General features: G+C 41.9%; 1 protein-coding gene across 2 annotated transcripts in view; it reads left to right on the top strand.

Moving 5' to 3' along the window:
- LOC121182948 (phosphodiesterase 4D interacting protein) overlaps positions 1 to 18,272 on the top strand; it is a 78,451-nt gene that overhangs the window by 18,233 nt on the left and 41,946 nt on the right. For both annotated transcript variants that reach the window (XM_041039637.1, XM_041039636.1), the window contains exon 4: positions 16,998 to 17,108. In XM_041039637.1, the coding sequence (XP_040895571.1) occupies positions 16,998 to 17,108 (111 nt within the window). The remainder of the gene's footprint in view (positions 1 to 16,997; positions 17,109 to 18,272) is intronic.

Here is an 18,272-nt window from a genome sequence, read left to right as displayed (position 1 = left end):
ATAATTTCATTTTAAGTCCATTCGTCCAGATCCTTCATCTAGAGATGTTTGGTATCTTTGGAAACACTTGGTCTGCGAGTGAAATGTGAAGGTAAGATTCTGTAGGTTTGGACGATGTACGTTAGCCTTCGTGTTTTTATAACCACAGATCAATTGGTAAAAAATTCCAGTGGAGCTGAGGCAGTTTCAGTAAAACTACTGTAGTTAATGCTGTTGAATGCAAAAAACAAATGCAGTGTGGAAAATTGGTGAAAATCAGACGGGGGTTTTTCAGGCGGTGGAAAGTTGACGTTTTGGAGATAGCAGGTTTCTGCAGGGCACAGACGATTGGCAGGCAGCTAACAAACCCAGAAGGCTGAGTGTAGCCTGGCTCAGATCAGACCGGCCCAGCCTGCGCCAGCCCGTGTTGAGTAATGCTGTTAGTAAATACCAGACCAATTACTGCTAACGAGGGCCTAATTGGAACCAGATGAACATTTATTGAATTTGTCAGAGAAAGGTAGAGTGGAGATAGCTAATGAAGTGCAGCCAGAGCGCCGGGCCAAGCAGCCAGGCGCTGGGGGAACGCATAATTCACCTGGCCATACCACGATGTTTTCCCATGTTTGTGGTTTTATACTCATTTAATTCTGCAGAGACATTTTTTTTTTTTTTTTTAAAAAGGAGCAAGTCTAAAGAGAAAAAGTAGATTTCATTTGCCAGTCAATGTAATGATGTACTTTATTTAAACTTCATTCCAAAAAAGCTGGAAATCGGATTCTTGGAGACAATGAGTCGATGTGTCCCTCAACGTGAATTCCTACCAAATAGTTTGTGAACCCTGAAATCTGAAAGTCCTCACATGATTCAAAGCCACCAAGTGTTGAGTTGACGTCCTGAGGTCCCCTCCATCCTCACAGTAATGACACGTTTGGACTCCTCACACAGACAGAATGACACTGTGGTAGCTGTCGAACTGGGCTTTTTACACACACACGCTGCGCACACACAGCTTTACAGATACATTCAGTTCTGTTCAGCTGTAGTTGGTTATGTAAGATGGGAAATAAAAGCAGTGACATAACTGCAAACAACCTCTAGAAGATGACTTTCCTGTTCATCTTATGTAAAAGGAATTTTTAGCTTTATAGAAAAACATTTACTGAAGCTCAGAGCACAGGTTTGAAGTATTTTACCTGAGTATTTAAATTTTTTACTACTTTATTCTCCGCTGCATTCCTCTGTGGTAATTAGTCACTCAAACTAAACACATGATCAGTTTATAAAATATGATCCTATAGATTAAAACTATCCATCAGAATATAAAATAGTTAAATTAGCTCCACCTCAACCTGCTGTAACATTAAAATGATGCTGTTAATTCCAATAAAAACACACTGACAGCAGAACTTTTGGTTTTATGTTTTTACTCATTAATATTTATATTGACACTGGATTAAATTACTTGTGTGTACTGTGATCTGAAAGTTTTCTCTTGTAATGAAAAACTCTTCATGTTGACTTGGGTGATAAAGTTAATACAGTTTTTTAAAGCATCAGTTTCTTGAAATATTAAAGACCCATTAATTGGTGTTCAAAATCAAAATATCTGTATAATGCAATGCTGCAGCTCAACAGAGCTTTTCAGCCTCTTTTAGCTTCTAGCTTTGGTTTTTGCGTTGCATTTCCTGTCTGGTTCAGTCTCAGTGTTTTCAGCAGCAGCAGCTGTTTTAAGAAAGCAAGCTGCAAAAAACCCCTGTCCTCGACCTGCTGAGCAGCAAACAGCAGACAGACTCAGTCAGAGAGCAGCTGGTGAACATGGTGGAGCATTTAGCAGCTAAAGAGCCAGATATTTTGCTCAGGAGCTGGTGGAGACCAAACACAGAGCTAAAAGAGAGGGAACACTGGACTGAGAGTCATCAGGTGGACTCTAACATGTCTCTAATCTGATGATCATGTTGCTCTCTGTCTGATGGATGAGGATGTTTTAGCCAAAACAACTTTTAAACCTAAATCTCCACAGAACTGTTTGTGCCGTTGCCTCCCAGTGGCCGAAACAATCAGTTAATGTAGCTTTAAAGTGTAAAACACCAACTGATACACTATTTTTATGGTATAGTTACATTTAGGCATCAGGAAATACTCATCATTTACTCACCAGTAAACAAATCCTCCACCATGGATCCAGCTTTTTTTAGCTGGACTGGTTTCAGTCCATTGTAACAGGTGTGAATCCAAACTTATAAAGGGAACGGAAAGGTTGTTTTTGCTCAACACTGACAACTAGTATGAGATGGAACACTAAACCAGTACATGCTCAAGGCAAATACCGGTCCATCGACCCACCCTCCACACCCAGCACACCAGAGCTGCATGTGAACATAACCCAGAGGAGACTGGGTTGGTTTTAACTGGCTCACATTCTGAAATGAGGTTGACGTGACCTCTGCCCTGATTCATTCCTACATCTCCCTTTTTTTCTTTTTTTTTTTTTGTCGCTCCATCCTCCTCTTCCTCCGCCCTCCATCACGTCATTCATTCCTCCTTCTACCCCTGCTTCCCTTCCCCCCTACCCCCTCCCGACCTCTTTGTCTCATTATACAGTCACTTCTCATCCTGCCAACTGATGGTTCAGTGCAGCGAGGGCCTCGGGCTCCGCTCTCTGTCCCTTTGATTTCCCTCCACAAACAACAGAAAGGAGGGCACACATCCAGTGTATACAGTACATGTAGACACACAAGCATACATACACACAAAAGCATACATGTGCACATACTTTACTGTATTATATACACATATAGTTTGGACCCACATGCAGTCTGCGGAGTGTGCTCTGAGTCCATCCATGCACACATCTGTACAGTTGATGCTCAGCCATGTGGACATTCACTGGTCACAGTGTCCACTGACATTCCTTCACAAACATCTTGTTCTATACACAGCTGTGTGTGTGTGTGTGTGTGTGTGTGTGTGTGTGTGTGTGTGTGTGTGTGTGTGTGTGTGTGTGTGCGTCTGTGTGTACAGCGCTTCTGTTGGATCAAAGACTCAAACCTCAAAAAGTAAAATTCTTTGGGAATAAAGAAAAACATTCCAGCAGCTAATTAGCAGCCACGTCTTTGACATCACAGGCCGACGGTGAATTCATGCTTAGCACATAAACAACCGTGTGCACATATGGATTATACCTGCGTCTTCATAAGTTTATTCAAAGTCTTGAATCAGACGTTACTCTGCAAACAAAAGTGCGTTTAGCATTTTCTCTGCTTGTTGCGGTAAAGTCATGTACAGCCTTGAATTATTCACATGACATTTTCTAAGTAGTTACAGGCCACAGCTTATTGTGCATCAGTGAACCAGTCCTGCTAACCTGCCTTTGGCTTCATTCACAGCCATGATTAAAGCCAAAGGCGGTACAAGCTCTGTGTGAACCCTCCCAGTCAGATTTTTCTAGGAGCAAACTGGTGTGTCACTACTGATTAAGCAATTAAGCTAAAGAAAATCATTGACTAACATCACATTCATCCGTTTTAAGCCTTGTTAGCTAACAGCTGAAAGTCAGCTGGTGTTTGAGGAGTCCTCTGTCAGGTGTGTGAAGCTGGCACATCTCACTGTTCATAAGAGGGCTGATGGTAGCAGATCTATTTTACATTAATTTCAAGTTTTAAATATAAACTCATAAAATTAGTAACAGATTTCCACAGCAGGTGGAGGAGTTTTACACAACGAAGACCTATTTTTTCTCCACAGTCCAATAAATAAATAAATTTAAAAAATTTAAAATTGCCATTGATCATCAGTTTGCACAGTCATATCTGTGGAGACAAATTCTCCTCCTCTGTAAGAAAACTGTGGTTCTGAAAAGAAAGAAGAAAAACCTTTTTATCATTTTATCAGGAAACGAATTTCCCCACGGGGATTAATAAAGTATCTCTCTATCTATCTATTTAAATAAAGATAAAACTGTAGAAAGCTGTCTGATTGTTCTTATAGAGGCACACATTTGTTAAATTCATGCTATATAATACCAGACAAAAGTCATCATCAAATCATTTTTCTTTCTTTTCAAAATGATTGTATGGTGTCTTTCAGTATTGCGTCTTCTGTCTTTCAAAGGTTCATGAAACAGAAGAGTCGCATGCATCCTGCCATATGTCACTCAGCCTCCTTTACATTAGAGGGAATGAAAAAGGATTTGGCAGCTTTACGTTCAGCAGCGGTGGAGAACAGTTTCCTCAGGATAATTCTGGGATCGTTTTAATTTCCGTGACTATCATTGTGTCCTGACCTACCTCCTGAGTGAAGACACCCGACTCTCTTCTCTAACATCGCCATCTCTTGGACAAAGTGTGTATTGCAAATGAAATGACAAATCATAGTGACATTGATTATACTGTATATCATAGAAACATGAGAGCAATATCATTGACATTTGTCTCCCAGTCATTTTACTGCTGACAGTGTGTATTTGTGTATGTAGGTGTGCGTTTTTACTTTATAGGGCTGTATAAATTCAGGCTTGCACACACACACATCCTGAGGTCTTTGCAGTCCAAGTCCTCCTCTGTTTGTCAGCTGGGCTTCATTCACAAAACGTGGCTCTGCCGGCAGCATTTCCTCTGCTTTCTATTTGGGGAAGAAACTAAAAAAAAAAAAAAAAAAAAAAACCTCTAACTTTGTTCTGAAGGTCTGTTTGTTTTTTCAGATCTGTCTGCTCTCTCTCTCCCTGTACAGCAAAGTGAATCCAAGCGGAGAGCCAGAAATGCTAGGAGAGATTGGGTTACACTACTTCCCAGAGACAAAAGTGGCCTATATGGGAGGGTCGGCCATGACAGTTGGCAGTTGGTTCGGTTTGGGCCGAATTTGATATCATAATTTAGATCTGCCATAAACACACAGAAATTAGACACAGATTTCTCTCCCTCTGAAATACATCCATGGGAAAACCGGGCATTTTGGCTGCCAAAGCTCTGCCCCGACCGTAACATGAAATCCATGCTCTTTATGTTTAGATGTAACATGTTGATCATTGCTTACACAGACTGATGGAAAGTATTTGCTTGGCCTTGTCCATGCTGTCTGCATGTGTACAGAGCAGAGGCTTGAGAACAGGTATTAGGTTCTGCTCAGGAGACGTTTGGTGATGACTCGCTGTTTACATGGAGCTGACTCTTTCTTCTTTCCTTGTTGTCTCAGAGGTCGAGTTGAAGTTGAATGAATTGTAATTGTTTGGGTGTGCAGTGGGTTGTGCGTGCATTTTTACGTGTAATGTTTATGCGTGTGCTCTTTACTGAGTGTGCATGTGTGTGTTGACATCTCCTGATTAGCTCTGGCACCACCGCCCAGAGAAAGAAGGCTTGTGGAAGATTAGCTTAGCAGGATGGTTTCCTGTCAGATCTGCAGAAATCAAGTCTTTCCATTCGGAGTGCCAACAGTCAGCAAACACATGCAGAGCCTGAAAGATGTTTGATATTGTGGATACAACTTTGCTGCCATTTCTGTAGAACAAAAAAATGTCAAAAAATGCCAAGGTCGAAAACTGAAGCCAGCTCAGAGGTTGCCCTGAGATGTACTACCACTAACAGCCGCTAGGTTATAGCTCCAGCAAAAACGATTATTATCATTATTACCATGTTGAAGCTTGAACAGATGCTGTGTGCTTCTTTCCTTTAAGGTCAGGTGTCAGAGTCAGTGTTAGTACGGTGCATTGTGAGTTATTTCAGGTGTCCAGAGCTCCAGAAGTAAAAATCTAGTTTTTCTTTAACAAGTCCTCCAACCAAAAACCATACAGGTTGTATACAATCGGATACAATACACGGGTACACAAGTACCAGCGGCAGGTTTAGGCACAAAAACAGTTTGGTCAGGTTTAGGAAAAGATCGTAGTTTCGATTAAAATAAGTACTTGAGGTTAGAGGATCTTCGTCATCATGGTTACAATAATAAATACACAGTTAGGGTTGTCAAACCATCACGGGTAAAAGAGGCGGCTTGGACACACGATGTATGGGGTTGTTTGTTTTACAGGACAGCTGCTATTTTCTGTGTAAACAGTTTTAGGTGAATCATCTGTATAAAAGTTGAACAACTGTGTTAGACAACATCAGGTTCTTGTGCATGTCAGTCAGGAACATACAGTTACAAAGCTGTATGTACTTTTGCTAAAGCCAAAGATCATACTTCAGAAACCGTATAAAACTTTGTGCAAAAATTTGCACAAGTTTTGGATTTTCATGCACACTGTGGCCCCAAGCTGGTATGTACCACCCCTCCTCTGCTGATCTCAGGTCTGCTTTTACCCCCATCCACACCCCCCACCCTGCTGAGTGCACGCCGCTTTTATCTTTGTGCCGATCCCCCCATCCCTGGAGTCCCTGGATGAGGTAGTTTCCTGTCTGGCTGACTCACAGCGCTCACACCTCCGAATGGAGGAGGATGGAGGGGGTGCTGTAAAAGTGTTGGGTGTCAGATCTACATCCAAGAAAAGCTGTTTTTGGCTCAGATTTCAGATTTTTCTGTCTCTTGTTTTCATCCTGGCCAAACGCAGCACAGTTAATACTCAGGTAAACTGTACATACAGGGGCGAGATGTCACTATATCTACAGGCAATGTGTATGCATACTCCTCCACTACACTCAGACATATATACATATGTAGACACTCAATATCACTGGAAGACAGCGTGAAGGCCCTTTACTCCATAAAGTTGGACATTGACACACAGGTTCTATGGACCCATTGATGTTGCGTTGACAAGATTCAAGATTTCCTCTTTGGCAGACGGGTTGGACTCGCAGCCATCAGCAGCAGCAGCAGCTGTGTTTTAGCCCCAGGAGCTGCCTGAGTCTAGGCCCCGCTCCCCTCTTTCCTTCCTCCCTCTCTGGGAGTATCATGCTGCACTGTCAGCCTGAGCTCCAGGCTCCGGGCCATTCGTCACAGCCTGCGCTCACTTCCGGGGGTCAGGTATCTCAGACGGCCTGGGTCGGGGGGGAAGTAGTGCCAGAACATCTGATCCTGATCCAGTGAGCTTGCTCCCGTTGTCTTGGAGTCAGTTTCAGCCTTTTAAAGTCACTTATCCAGTAAAATTGGACCTGTCCAGCTTGGGTTCCACTTGGCAGAGAGTGATCTTTGTGCGTCTAGTGAAGGTACACCGTGTGATATAAAGTACAAGTTTCTATAGCGATGGATGGGCCCACTTGTTGACTAGCCCCAAAAGGCCTTTCAGTTAGGCAGCAGGGAGAAATGACCCAGCCAGCCCTGCATCAGATCCAGTATTTATGACTCTCTGCTCTCTACAAAATACATGACATCAGTTGTGGTTTAAACTGAAATAGACTGTTAATTCCACACACACTATGGTAGCTGAAACCTTTTCGCCTGTGACTGTTTGGTCCAGAATAGAAAACAGTGGTTTGCTCTGTGGGGCAGCACGAGGCCAAACCGAGGCCCCGTCATATTTACTGCTTGCTTATTTTTCTGTGATTATCAGTTTTGGAGACAGTTTCAGTTTCTCTGAACCAGTTGATTTTGACTGTGACGTACTCAAAGGTGCCACTGAGAGCTGGAGCAAATTTTCAGTCTTGTTCTCTGTTCAGATTTTTCTTTATTTTATTTCTTACCATAAAATCTTTAGATAGCTGTTTATGTATGTAAGATAATTGTTTACACTGAAAGACTCTTTAGAAAACGTATTTAGAAATATAAAGTTTTCTTTTTTCAGTGATTTAATGAAAATCAAAGCTTTGTAGGTGAGATTGTGAGTGGAAGCGTTGTCAGAAAAATAGAAGCACAAAAACTGACAGAGAAATGGTAAAGACTGCAGATGAGACTGACACTGCTCCACAGGTGGCTGAAAGTGAAGCTGCTATTCAAGCAACAATCTCTTGAATAATTAATTATTATAAAAATAAAATGAAATAGAATGGCATTTTAATATATCAGGGTCAGATATAAGTGTTCAGCAAATTCAGCAAAGTAAGACCGTGAAAAAAAAGGTGTCATTTCTAAATTGGTATCTAGAACAAAAAGATACCAAATGGGCCCTGAGGTCAGAGGTTTCAAACCATACCCAAGGCAGTTCCATGGTGTCGCCGAACGAACATAATGTACAGTTCAGTATCTTCCCCATCTTAATCATGGAAGAGATGTACCGGACTCTCAGGAGGGATGGATGAAAAAAGAAGAACATAGAGAGTCAGGGACAGATGTGATGGAGGCTGTGAAGGAGGAGAATTTATTTCTGTGCTTGCTTATTTATGACGTCTCACTGAAGTTAATCTGCAGGCCTGACCCTGGACATGCTTTCAAACTGAAACGCTCAAACACTCAAACGAGTGAGTTAATAAAACAGAGTCAGGGTAAACACAACACTGTGTACGTGTGTGTATGTGTGTGTGTTGCACATGACTGTGTAAGCACTAACAAACAGGTGTGAGCGTGTGTGTGTCTGTTTGAGTCACTGTTTAACTTGTGAAATGAGAGCTTCAAGTTGAGACTGGTGTGGAGGAATCAGGTGGGAAAACCAGACAGACTAAATTAAGAGAGGATGAAAGGATGAATGGGTGTGAGTAGTGATGGAGGCATGAAGCAGGAAGGTAATTGGACAAAAGAAAGGAAAGGTGGATTATAAGAATAAAGTGAGACAAGCAGGAGAGGATGGGTGAATCAGGTAGAATTAAGTTTGACGGGGGACTAAATGTGTTTTCAAGCTAAGTGTTGTGCAGGAGGTTGGAGAAGGAGGAGAATTCAGATTCAAAGCTGAAATCTTCTGGTTTCCTCAGGTCAGGTAGCAACAAAAAGAAAACTTTGGCTGGTGGAGTTCACTGACATGTATCCTAAAACCTTCCTGTGATTTCTGCCTCAGAACCTTTCAGACCTAAAACAGGGTTTACTTCTTATTTATGTCCGCTGCTCCCTCCCAAACAGCCTCTAATGTGATTTGACTCAGGACTCCATGTCAGCTGAGATGATTTGCCGGCAGACTTTGGTTTCATATAAATGGAGAGAGCTTTTGATCCTGTGTTATAAAGTAGAGCTGGCTCTAGCGCTCGCTTGTTCCCTGATGTGGAGAAGAGGTGAATAATCCACTTCCCGCTCGGGCCTCGCTCTGCAGCCGCAGTCAGGATCTGAGCGTCTGGACTCAGTGTGTGCTGTTAAAAAGATTCAGATCCTGTTTTGCTTCATGCCTCTTGTTCTTTTGGCATCATTAAAGCAAAACAATGGCGCTCAAAGTAAATAGCCATGGAAACGCAGAGAGGGCTGCAGCTAAACACTGAAGGTAGCCAGGGTTTTTTCAGCCATGTGACCTGCTCTTTCCCCCTGAAACCGCTGCCGCAGGCTGCATGCAGCACACTCGCCTTGACCTCTTCTTGACATTCAACACATTTAGTACTTGCTGTGCATATTACGGGATGTACGGACATAATCAACCCCATCAAAGAAGGCTGGAACACAAGTGCCGCTGTGTGTGAATGCATTTGAACTTTACGTGTCGAAGTGTTGGAGTCTTGAAGTCAGCACGTCACACAGTTGGTGTTTTTTGTTTGTTTTGTTGTTGTTGTTTTTTTTAACCACATTAAAATTGGCAGACAGGCTGGAAAAGTTATTGACTGGCCTCCGTAACAAACCCCATCCATCCATCGGTGCCGTTTCATCCCAGTAAATCCTGATGGGAGGCTGGCACCGCGCTAACCGACCCTCTGCTGCCACCTCCTTCACACAGCACCATCCTTCACTCACATACAGCTGCTGCCACCACATCTGGGAATGATCAAAACCAAGAGAGAGGAGAGAGATGAGGAGATGAGGCCTTTCAGATGTCCTCCATCCTGTGATGTCCTCTGTCTGCACAAACTGTGACAGAGATCAGTAATTATTAATAAGTCTATTATTATTGAATATTATTGTTTATAAATGATTTATTTTGTTGCCTGGTGGTTTGAACTGACTGAGCTTCCTTTGTGGGACGACCTTCTCACTGCTGATTTTGTAGCTATAACTTTCCCTTGACTGACTGCTTTGTCAGACACATTGATGGTGTTTGGATCATAAGGTTAAAGTGTGGGATCTACAGATGGCATTTTTGAATGAGGTTTCTCTCAGTCCTGAAAGTGTGTTTTGATTTTATTTTAATAAAACTTTTTTGTCTTTTCACTCAAGATAAGACCATGATGATACCAGAGACAGAGACAGAGCTGAGGTTTTTATTTGCTATGCTCTCAATATCTCTTGTTTTATTAGACCGTTGCGACAAAAGTTGCAAATCAGTGATCGTGACTGATATATGGAAAAATATTTATGAGATTTTCACATCAAAGTAATGAGGTGATTTTTTTGTTTTAAGCACATAATATAACACACAGTCTCATTTGGTTATTTTATCTGTAAATGGCTATAGTTTGACAGTAGGACAGTTAGCTGTTCAGTGTTTGCTGTTCATTGTTTGCTACCATGTTTTGTTTATATTGATCCCAGACAATAGATCTGATCATCTAACTTTGCTTCATAATGAAAGCTGTGTTTTTTCCTACAAAGGAGCCAACTACAAACTTCTAAATCCAGTTTAACCCATAGTGAGTGAATATCTGACATTCAAAGCATAATTTATAGAGATAGTTTATTAAGATAAATCATACGTATTCCTCTGATGCAACTTTACTTGCATTCGAAAGTTTTGTCTTGTTGCCTTTATTAAAGAAAATTCTTTGTTACAGCACATTTGCTAATAGATTTTAATAAAAAATAAATGTGCTATTAGATGTGATTTAGCATAAAGTTTATTTTGACGTCTGCTGACAGTCCACACTGATATGAGCCTATAGTCCATTACATCACTTCAGTCCCTCTCCCCCCTCAGCAGCCTTTCCTCCACAGACAGCAAGCCTTTAAATTTTCTGCATGATAAATTTTCCTAATAAATAAATCTCTGAGTTTTCTCTGAATCGTGGCCCAACTGCTCTGTACATCATTATGAGTCCTGTGGTTTGAGCAGAGATGATTATTCACTGGAATTTAAAATGGAAATAAATACAGTTCCATCTCAGAAAAATAAACTGGGTTACTTTACATGCTTGTTAAAAGTTTCTTGATGTATTTAACTTCAGTTTTTGTTAACTGTGTGAGAACAGTAGCACGTGGCCTCCTCTCCCTTGTTAATCTATTTTAAGGGTAAAGAGTAATGTAATCTGCTGCAGGGACTTGGGCACTGAGTGTAATTTTATTATGAACATTTGCAGTGAACCTAAATTATATGGATTCAGTGTGTGTGGTCAGAATTAAGGTGGCTCACAGTCTCTGTGCCGTACTCACTAATAACAGGAGTGTGACCTCTGAAGTTCACCTTAGCCAGGGGTCTCAGGGTGATTTAATCCTCCACATCATCACACTCCATCCTATCATGTTACAGTAAAAATAGGAGCAGTTGGTTTGTGTGCTGTTGTATTTGCAGTTTTGTTTCCAGCACACACACTCACCAGTCGACTTTTCTTCACACACAATCCTGATGTCAAATGAACCAGCTCCTCTTCAGCTGAACTGTGTCACTCATTTCTGTTTTACTTCCATCAAAACGAAATGGAGGACATTAGACAAAGTTCTCAGACACCATAAAGTCTCATTGACCAGGGTCAAAACCTCCGGCCTCCTGCAGAACCACAAACACACTTCGTTCATGTTGTGTGTGCTGGTACCTGGAGAGTTTTTGAGCAGGTCTAATCACCAAAACTGTAGAGTTCAGATGTGTCCTGAACATTAAGAAAACATTTGCCTCATTTAAAATGTGCTGATCTGACTCCTCAAATGTTTTGGCACTCCTTGTTTATTGGGCCCAAACATTCAGTCCTGGCTGAGTTCTTACTTTGTGTGTGTGTGTTTATGTGTGTGTGTGTGACAGCTCAGCCTCTCACTGATCTCAGAACTTACCAAGAACTCCAGTTCTTTCTCTTATTTTCTTCCAGACTCTTCTCCCTTTGTCTGTTATCTCCATACGTTCATGGACTGGAGTCTCACAGTCTTGGCTTGGCTGCGTTTTTTTTTTTTTTTTTTTCCTTTTTTTTTCTCTCAAGTTGAAACATTTGCAACTTGTGCAGATGTGTCTCAGCCGCCTCAGTTTCTCCTCTAAAGTCATTGCATTGACTTTATGTGCAACTGCACTGAGTACAGGTAACAGTTACCTGAAGGTCCAGGACGAGAACATTGTTTTTTTTTTAGGTGAGACTAGTATCTGACAGAGAGCAGGATCATTATGTTCCTTCTCTGCCAAAATAAAGTGTGAATCAAAATGAGAAATGCGCTGCCAGTTACAGTCAGTCAGCACAGGGTTTGGCTTTCTGTACAGGAACAATACACAAGCAAACCTTCCCTAAAACCACAAACTGTCATTTCTACTCTTCATGTCATGTATGAATCAAACAAACACACTCCACCGTGTTAATCAGTGACCTTCAGACTGTGTATTTTTGAGCTTTGGGCAGAGCCAGACTGACAGTTTCGCTCTTCCAGTCTTTAGTGAACCACATCCTGACTCCTGCTCTCTACTCAACACACTCTTATGAGATTAATATTAATCTTGATCTCAGCCTTGGAAACAAGTGCATAAGCGTATTAGTCAAAATGTTGAAGTGTTCTTTTAAGACGACCTGACTTGATGTACATGCGTGAAAGAAACTATGCTGAAGCAGCTTTATTTGGATTCTCTGCAGAGTGCCCAGTGCCTCAGTCCTCCTCCTCCTCCTCCTCCTGTCCATGATTTTAATTAGCTCCTGGGGATATTTTTAGTGGCTCTCTTGATGATTTAATTAGGTTTACAAATTATAATTTTTTAACCGCCATGTCTACTGTGGACCGTGGCAGCACAATAAACACAATCAGACATTCCCCCTGCAGAACTGCATTAGGGGCTTGGCACTGCCAGAGAGCAGGGCTGGAAAATGTCGAGTTAGCTGGCATCAAGGAGCTCCTGTTACCGGTAAAAGGGGAAAACTCCCAGCGCTCTGCCAATCCAGAGCACACACACTCACATGCAAACTTCCAATTACGCTCCTATTCCTGTAGAGTTGGTTTTTAAACCTTTCTCGACACGAAGATGAAACAGGAGGCTGCTAAACTGTGATGGCTGCCTCCTGCCATGTTGCCATGGGAACAAAACAGAAGTCACTGGTGCATGCGAACGGACAAAAAATGTGGACGGGGACAGTGGAAAGTATCTGACGTGGATCCTCCCTTATACCCAGATATTTCAGGACTTAATACTTTCTGATTCTGATGACGGGGGTCGATGTTTGTCCCTAAATAATAAGACACAGTGGGGTAAAATCAGGAGCAGTGAGATCCTGGAAAAATGTTCTCATGCTTTTTTTTTTTTTTTTTGCTTCTTTTCTAGTATTGGATTATGCTCTGATGCTGGAAAAGTCCTGTAGAATTAGGATGATTTCACTTCACGGGCACGTTGTGTTGTAATAAACTCAGTCGTTTCAGCCGTGACCTCTGGATGAGCTGCTGCGGTCAACGTCCTTTCTCCAACTCTCGTCCAGAATTGGTTTTCAGCTTTTAGTGTAGGAAGGTGATGCACTGGTGGCTAACACTCATTTTGGCCAGGAAAACTATCTCTTGTGTGTGTGTGTGTGTGTGTGTGTGTGTGTGTGTGTGTGTGTGTGTGTGTGTGTGTGTGTGTGTGTGTGTGTGTGTGTGTGTGATGACAACCCACAAATCTCTCCTGGTTGATTATTGTGGTTTTGTGTCCAAACTCTGTCAAACTGAGATTGTTATAAAAAGTTGTCATCAGTAAATTGTTTCTGCTTCATTCTCTCCTCCTGATTGTCGGCTATTGACAAATAGCTCTGGGTGATGGATGTGTTCAGTAGTCGGCCAATTCGGCTTCCTCATGGGGTCTGTGAGGTTAGAAGTGGACCTGTGGGCTTCTTCCCACATGTGTTGGATAGGGTCGAGGTCACATTGTTGTCCACATAGTTTTGGACACATTGTGTATTTTACATGCACATGAGGTTGCAGACAAATCAGGAACTGTCACACGATTTGCAAACATACAGCTTTCTAGATAATGTCCGTGCGAGAGTCCTGCCACCATCAGGTTTGAATCCAGAAATAAAACTTCAACAGCGCTGATGCAATCCACTGATTGTATGATTTACAGCACTTTGTCAACCATTTTCATGACTGATTATTTGTTAGCATCATTTATCAAGTGGAAAGGTCAAACTTTCGTTGGTTCCACCTCCTCAGCTGTGAGGATTTGTTGTTTTCCTCTGTTTTACATCACTGTAAACTGAATATCTTTGGGACAAGTCGCTGTGCCACTCTGGGTTCTGGGAAACAGTGAAGAGCATTTTTTAAACAATTTTCTGATGATTTTTAGACAACTAATTAATTAATCCTAAAGAATAATCACCCGATTCATTGATTATGAAAATGATCATTTACCACTCTAAACAGGCTGAAACAACCTAAATTTACTTTTCCACAAATTGTTGGTGGTTGATGGTTTGAATTTTTCTTTTTTTTTTTAGGTTTTCTAGTAAACTCAGATATCTGGTGTTTGTTTAGTTGCTGTGGCCATAGCCTCACTTCTGATTGGTTTACACACTCGCCTGGTAAATTTCAAGTATTTGTCTTTTATGTCAAACAAAACATGTCATAACTTTCTAAAGAGAAACTTAATGTTTGTTTGAGTTGGTAAATTATATGTTAAGTCCATTTATAACTATCAGTTGATTGTGGTCACAGTCTTAAGTGTTATTAAGTGGGAAACCAGTTCCAGAGAAAATCCAGTAATGCAGCTTTCTAGACCAAAAATAAGCAACAAATGGGTTCACCAGTGGGTCTGACTTCATTTTTAAACATTGTGAACTGACTGTATATCTTTAATTGGGTGTTAAATTGCTCTTAAAAGGTTTGTTACTCATTTTGCAAGACAAGGCTCTGCACAAGTGCTGATTTTCGTTCTCAGTCCTGGCTGGATTTTGATATTTTCTCTGTGTCTTTAATTGTGGAGACAACGCAGCATGTGTTCCTGCATTCAGCCATATGCTGGTGTGTAGTTGTAATCTGCAGTCAGTCTGTCTCATACTATGTGCCAGCACACTGGATGGCCTTGCATGTGTGATCAGCGTCTCCAGGCGCAGCATTCCTCAGTGACAGCCGCAGGGTAACAGCTTCTTTAAATAGCCTCTGGATCGCTGCAGTTCTCCCTGAGATCTGCGAAGACGTTCGGTTTCTTCTGGCTCAGGTGGAGTGTTAGCCCCTCCCTGTGGTCAGAGACCGTCTTAGCTCACGAGGATCACGTGGGAATTTAGAGCAGCCTTACTTCATGGAATTGGTGTTTTTGTGTGAGGGTGAAAGCTTTATTTCATCATAATGACTCATAAGTGAATGAACTGACATGGAAGAAGTTTCTAACCTGCACAGGTTTGAATTCTGTGAATGCAAAGTGACAGAGCCTCGTGGCCTTTTCTCTGTTTCCTTCAGCTCATTTCCTAATAAATCTGCAGGTGACAAGACGCCTGGACGTGTAGGTGAAAACAGAATGTGTCAGAGTTAGTTTCTATACTTTTTATACGTTTAAAACTTCACATCAGAATGTCCTCGACCTGTAAATCACCTAATGAAAGCTTCACTGCTTATGAAAGGTGGTGAACAGGGACTGTTTGAACTGTCCCTCCCCTTCAGTCTGCTTGTCCTCCTGTCTTTGTTGTCTTATTTGCCATGCCAGTAAAAGGACTCTGCTCAGCCATTGTCCTCTATCAGCCTCTTTCTTTGATCATATTGTTAGACCATATACTGGTCACATCTCTGTACAGTGATTTCTGTTTACCAGACAGAGCTGTCAGACTGGCTGTAAAGAAAGAAAGTCTTTGTCAAAGCTCCATTGTTACGTCTTCTTTTTTTTAATAATAGTAATTCAAACAGCTTGGTCACGTTTTCAGTATCAGTGCAACTTGCTCCTGTCAGCGTCACTAACAAAGAAAAAAATACAAGTGAAAGTTCTCCAAACACAAACAGAAATGTTGTTTGTTGCTGTCTTTCTCTGAGCTTTCTCTGTCATCAGGGTGACATCTTCTGTCAGTGTCTTCCAAAAACAAAAAGATTCATGTGACTGGTTTTGGATCTGTCGCCTCCATGTTTAAGGTTTGGCAAAGTTTAGGCAACTGAAACGACTTGGTTAAAGTTATGGACAAACTATGGTCACAGTCAAGAGAAACAAAGGTCGACTGCCGGTAGGAGAGAGGATGCAAACAGCTGTATCCAGCACCCAGACTTTCACTCCCTGTGAAGATTTGCAGCAGTGTAATGTCATGACTTCATCTGCCTCTGCTTCTGTGAGACCACAGTCATTTTTTGCATGATCATTTGTCAGGGAAGCACAAACACAGCTTGTTTGAAGTGTTTGAACAAATGAGCGATGCTGTAATTTGATCTTTTGATCTGTAGTTGACTGCCCCGATTAAACAGAGGTTGTATTTAAAAAACAGACACACACTGATCAGGTCTCACACACATTCATAGGTCTGAGGCTTCTGCAGCAGCTCAGCACTTGTGCCTGTTATCAACACACACACACACACACACACACACACACACACACACACACACACACACACACACACACACACACACACACACACACTCCTGTCTCAGATTCTTGGCATGACTTCCTCATGGTAAAAAAGGAAACATCCCCTCCCAGCTCCCATAATCCCCTCCTGCCTGCCTGTGTACCCTCGTGTAACAAATCCACCCTGAGAGTTCACGACCACTTTGTGTTTTGCCCAGCGATCTGTTCTCGTTCCTGCCTGTTGATATGTGACAGCAGGACAGAGCAGAGACCTGATTTAGATTCTGTATCATCAGAAGAGCTTGATTCTTCAGTCAGACGGCTCTGCTTCTCTTCAGCCGTGTTGTCCCACATATTATGCCGTACTAAATGCGGGGCTGCAATGCCCCATACGAAAGAGCTTCCTGTCATCATGTCTAACTCAGGTTTCCGTGGTTATCGCACCATCTCGCAGCACCTGAACGACCTGAAGAAGGAGAACTTCAGCCTGAAGCTCAGGATCTACTTCCTGGAGGAGAAGATCCAGCAGAAGTTCGAGGAGAGCCGCGATGAAGTGCACAAGAGGGTGAGTGAGAAAATTCACCTGTGAATAAACTGATTATTGACACATGCAGGAAATTTATTCAAAAAGCACTTTGCTTGCATTTGATGCATCTGTAGCTGTTTGCTCTGCAGTGCAGCTTGTAATTTTCAGAGCTGCAGGTTTGTGTTTGACAGTTAGTCGTTCTGACAGCAGGTCTCAGGCTGCTCTGCAACAGTTCGTACAAACTGTCAGTCACGACTTTCTGCCTGTTCAGAGAACCCACAGTTTGTCTGAGTCCTGTCAGACCCGAACGAACAGTTACTTTAGGCCTCGAGGCCTCCGGAACCCACAGCAGCATTTTTCTATTTTGATTTTATAAAAATTCAGGCTGTATTACAATGAACCTGCCACCAATAAACAGTATGAAAGTGCAGTATCATTAAATCTACCATGACTTTAATAAATGAGAATATGGCTCATCTTAAATGATACAAGCATCATTTAAGATGAGCCACTCTGATCATCAGCCATGTCTCTTAGATGGTAGATGAACCTGTGCTCTGCAGGCCCCCTGAGATAAATCTAGTCTACGTTTATAAAACCCACAGAGACCCAGGGTGTAGAAAACCAACAGGTCTTTGAGTCATGAAAATAGACTCAACTATATGTTAAACCATCACAGGTTACCAGACACCAGTGGAGCACCTGTGCACCATCTTGCCTTGTAAGCATCTTCTTCTTTTACAGCTAAGGGGTTAGTACTGTATGCAATGTTTGAGTGTTAATGAACTTAAGGTCTTTAAAAAAAACTTTAAAAAAAAACTTAAATATCTGAGAATCCCAAGAAATCCCAAGAAAAAATCCCTCATGAAAAATCTTCTGCAGCACAAACAATCTGTGATTTCATCATTTATTGATTTATCTTGAAATTTATTTTTGTGGCCAATTGAGCTGCAGCCAAGAGAAAAGTTTTTCCCTGTGTGGTTTGTTGTAAAGACACTGTGCTGCCTGTCAGGATGACGAGGACACTAACAGTCAGTGCAGTGAATCCAAAGGGACCCACACATCTGCTGAGAGAGTGATTTGTTTTAACTGCCCCTACAGTAACTGTCTGACCTGTTTTCCATTGGCCTCTGTAGACCCAATGACCCACTTAATGTTAGCCTGAGAGCCGTCAGGCCTGCTGTTTGCATGCATGCATGCACA

This window comes from Toxotes jaculatrix, chromosome 6 (assembly GCF_017976425.1).
Source record: "Toxotes jaculatrix isolate fToxJac2 chromosome 6, fToxJac2.pri, whole genome shotgun sequence".
NCBI classification, from domain to species: Eukaryota; Metazoa; Chordata; class Actinopteri; family Toxotidae; genus Toxotes; species Toxotes jaculatrix.
Note: the sequence above shows the minus strand (reverse complement) of the source record. Positions and strands in the feature narration are given on the sequence as shown.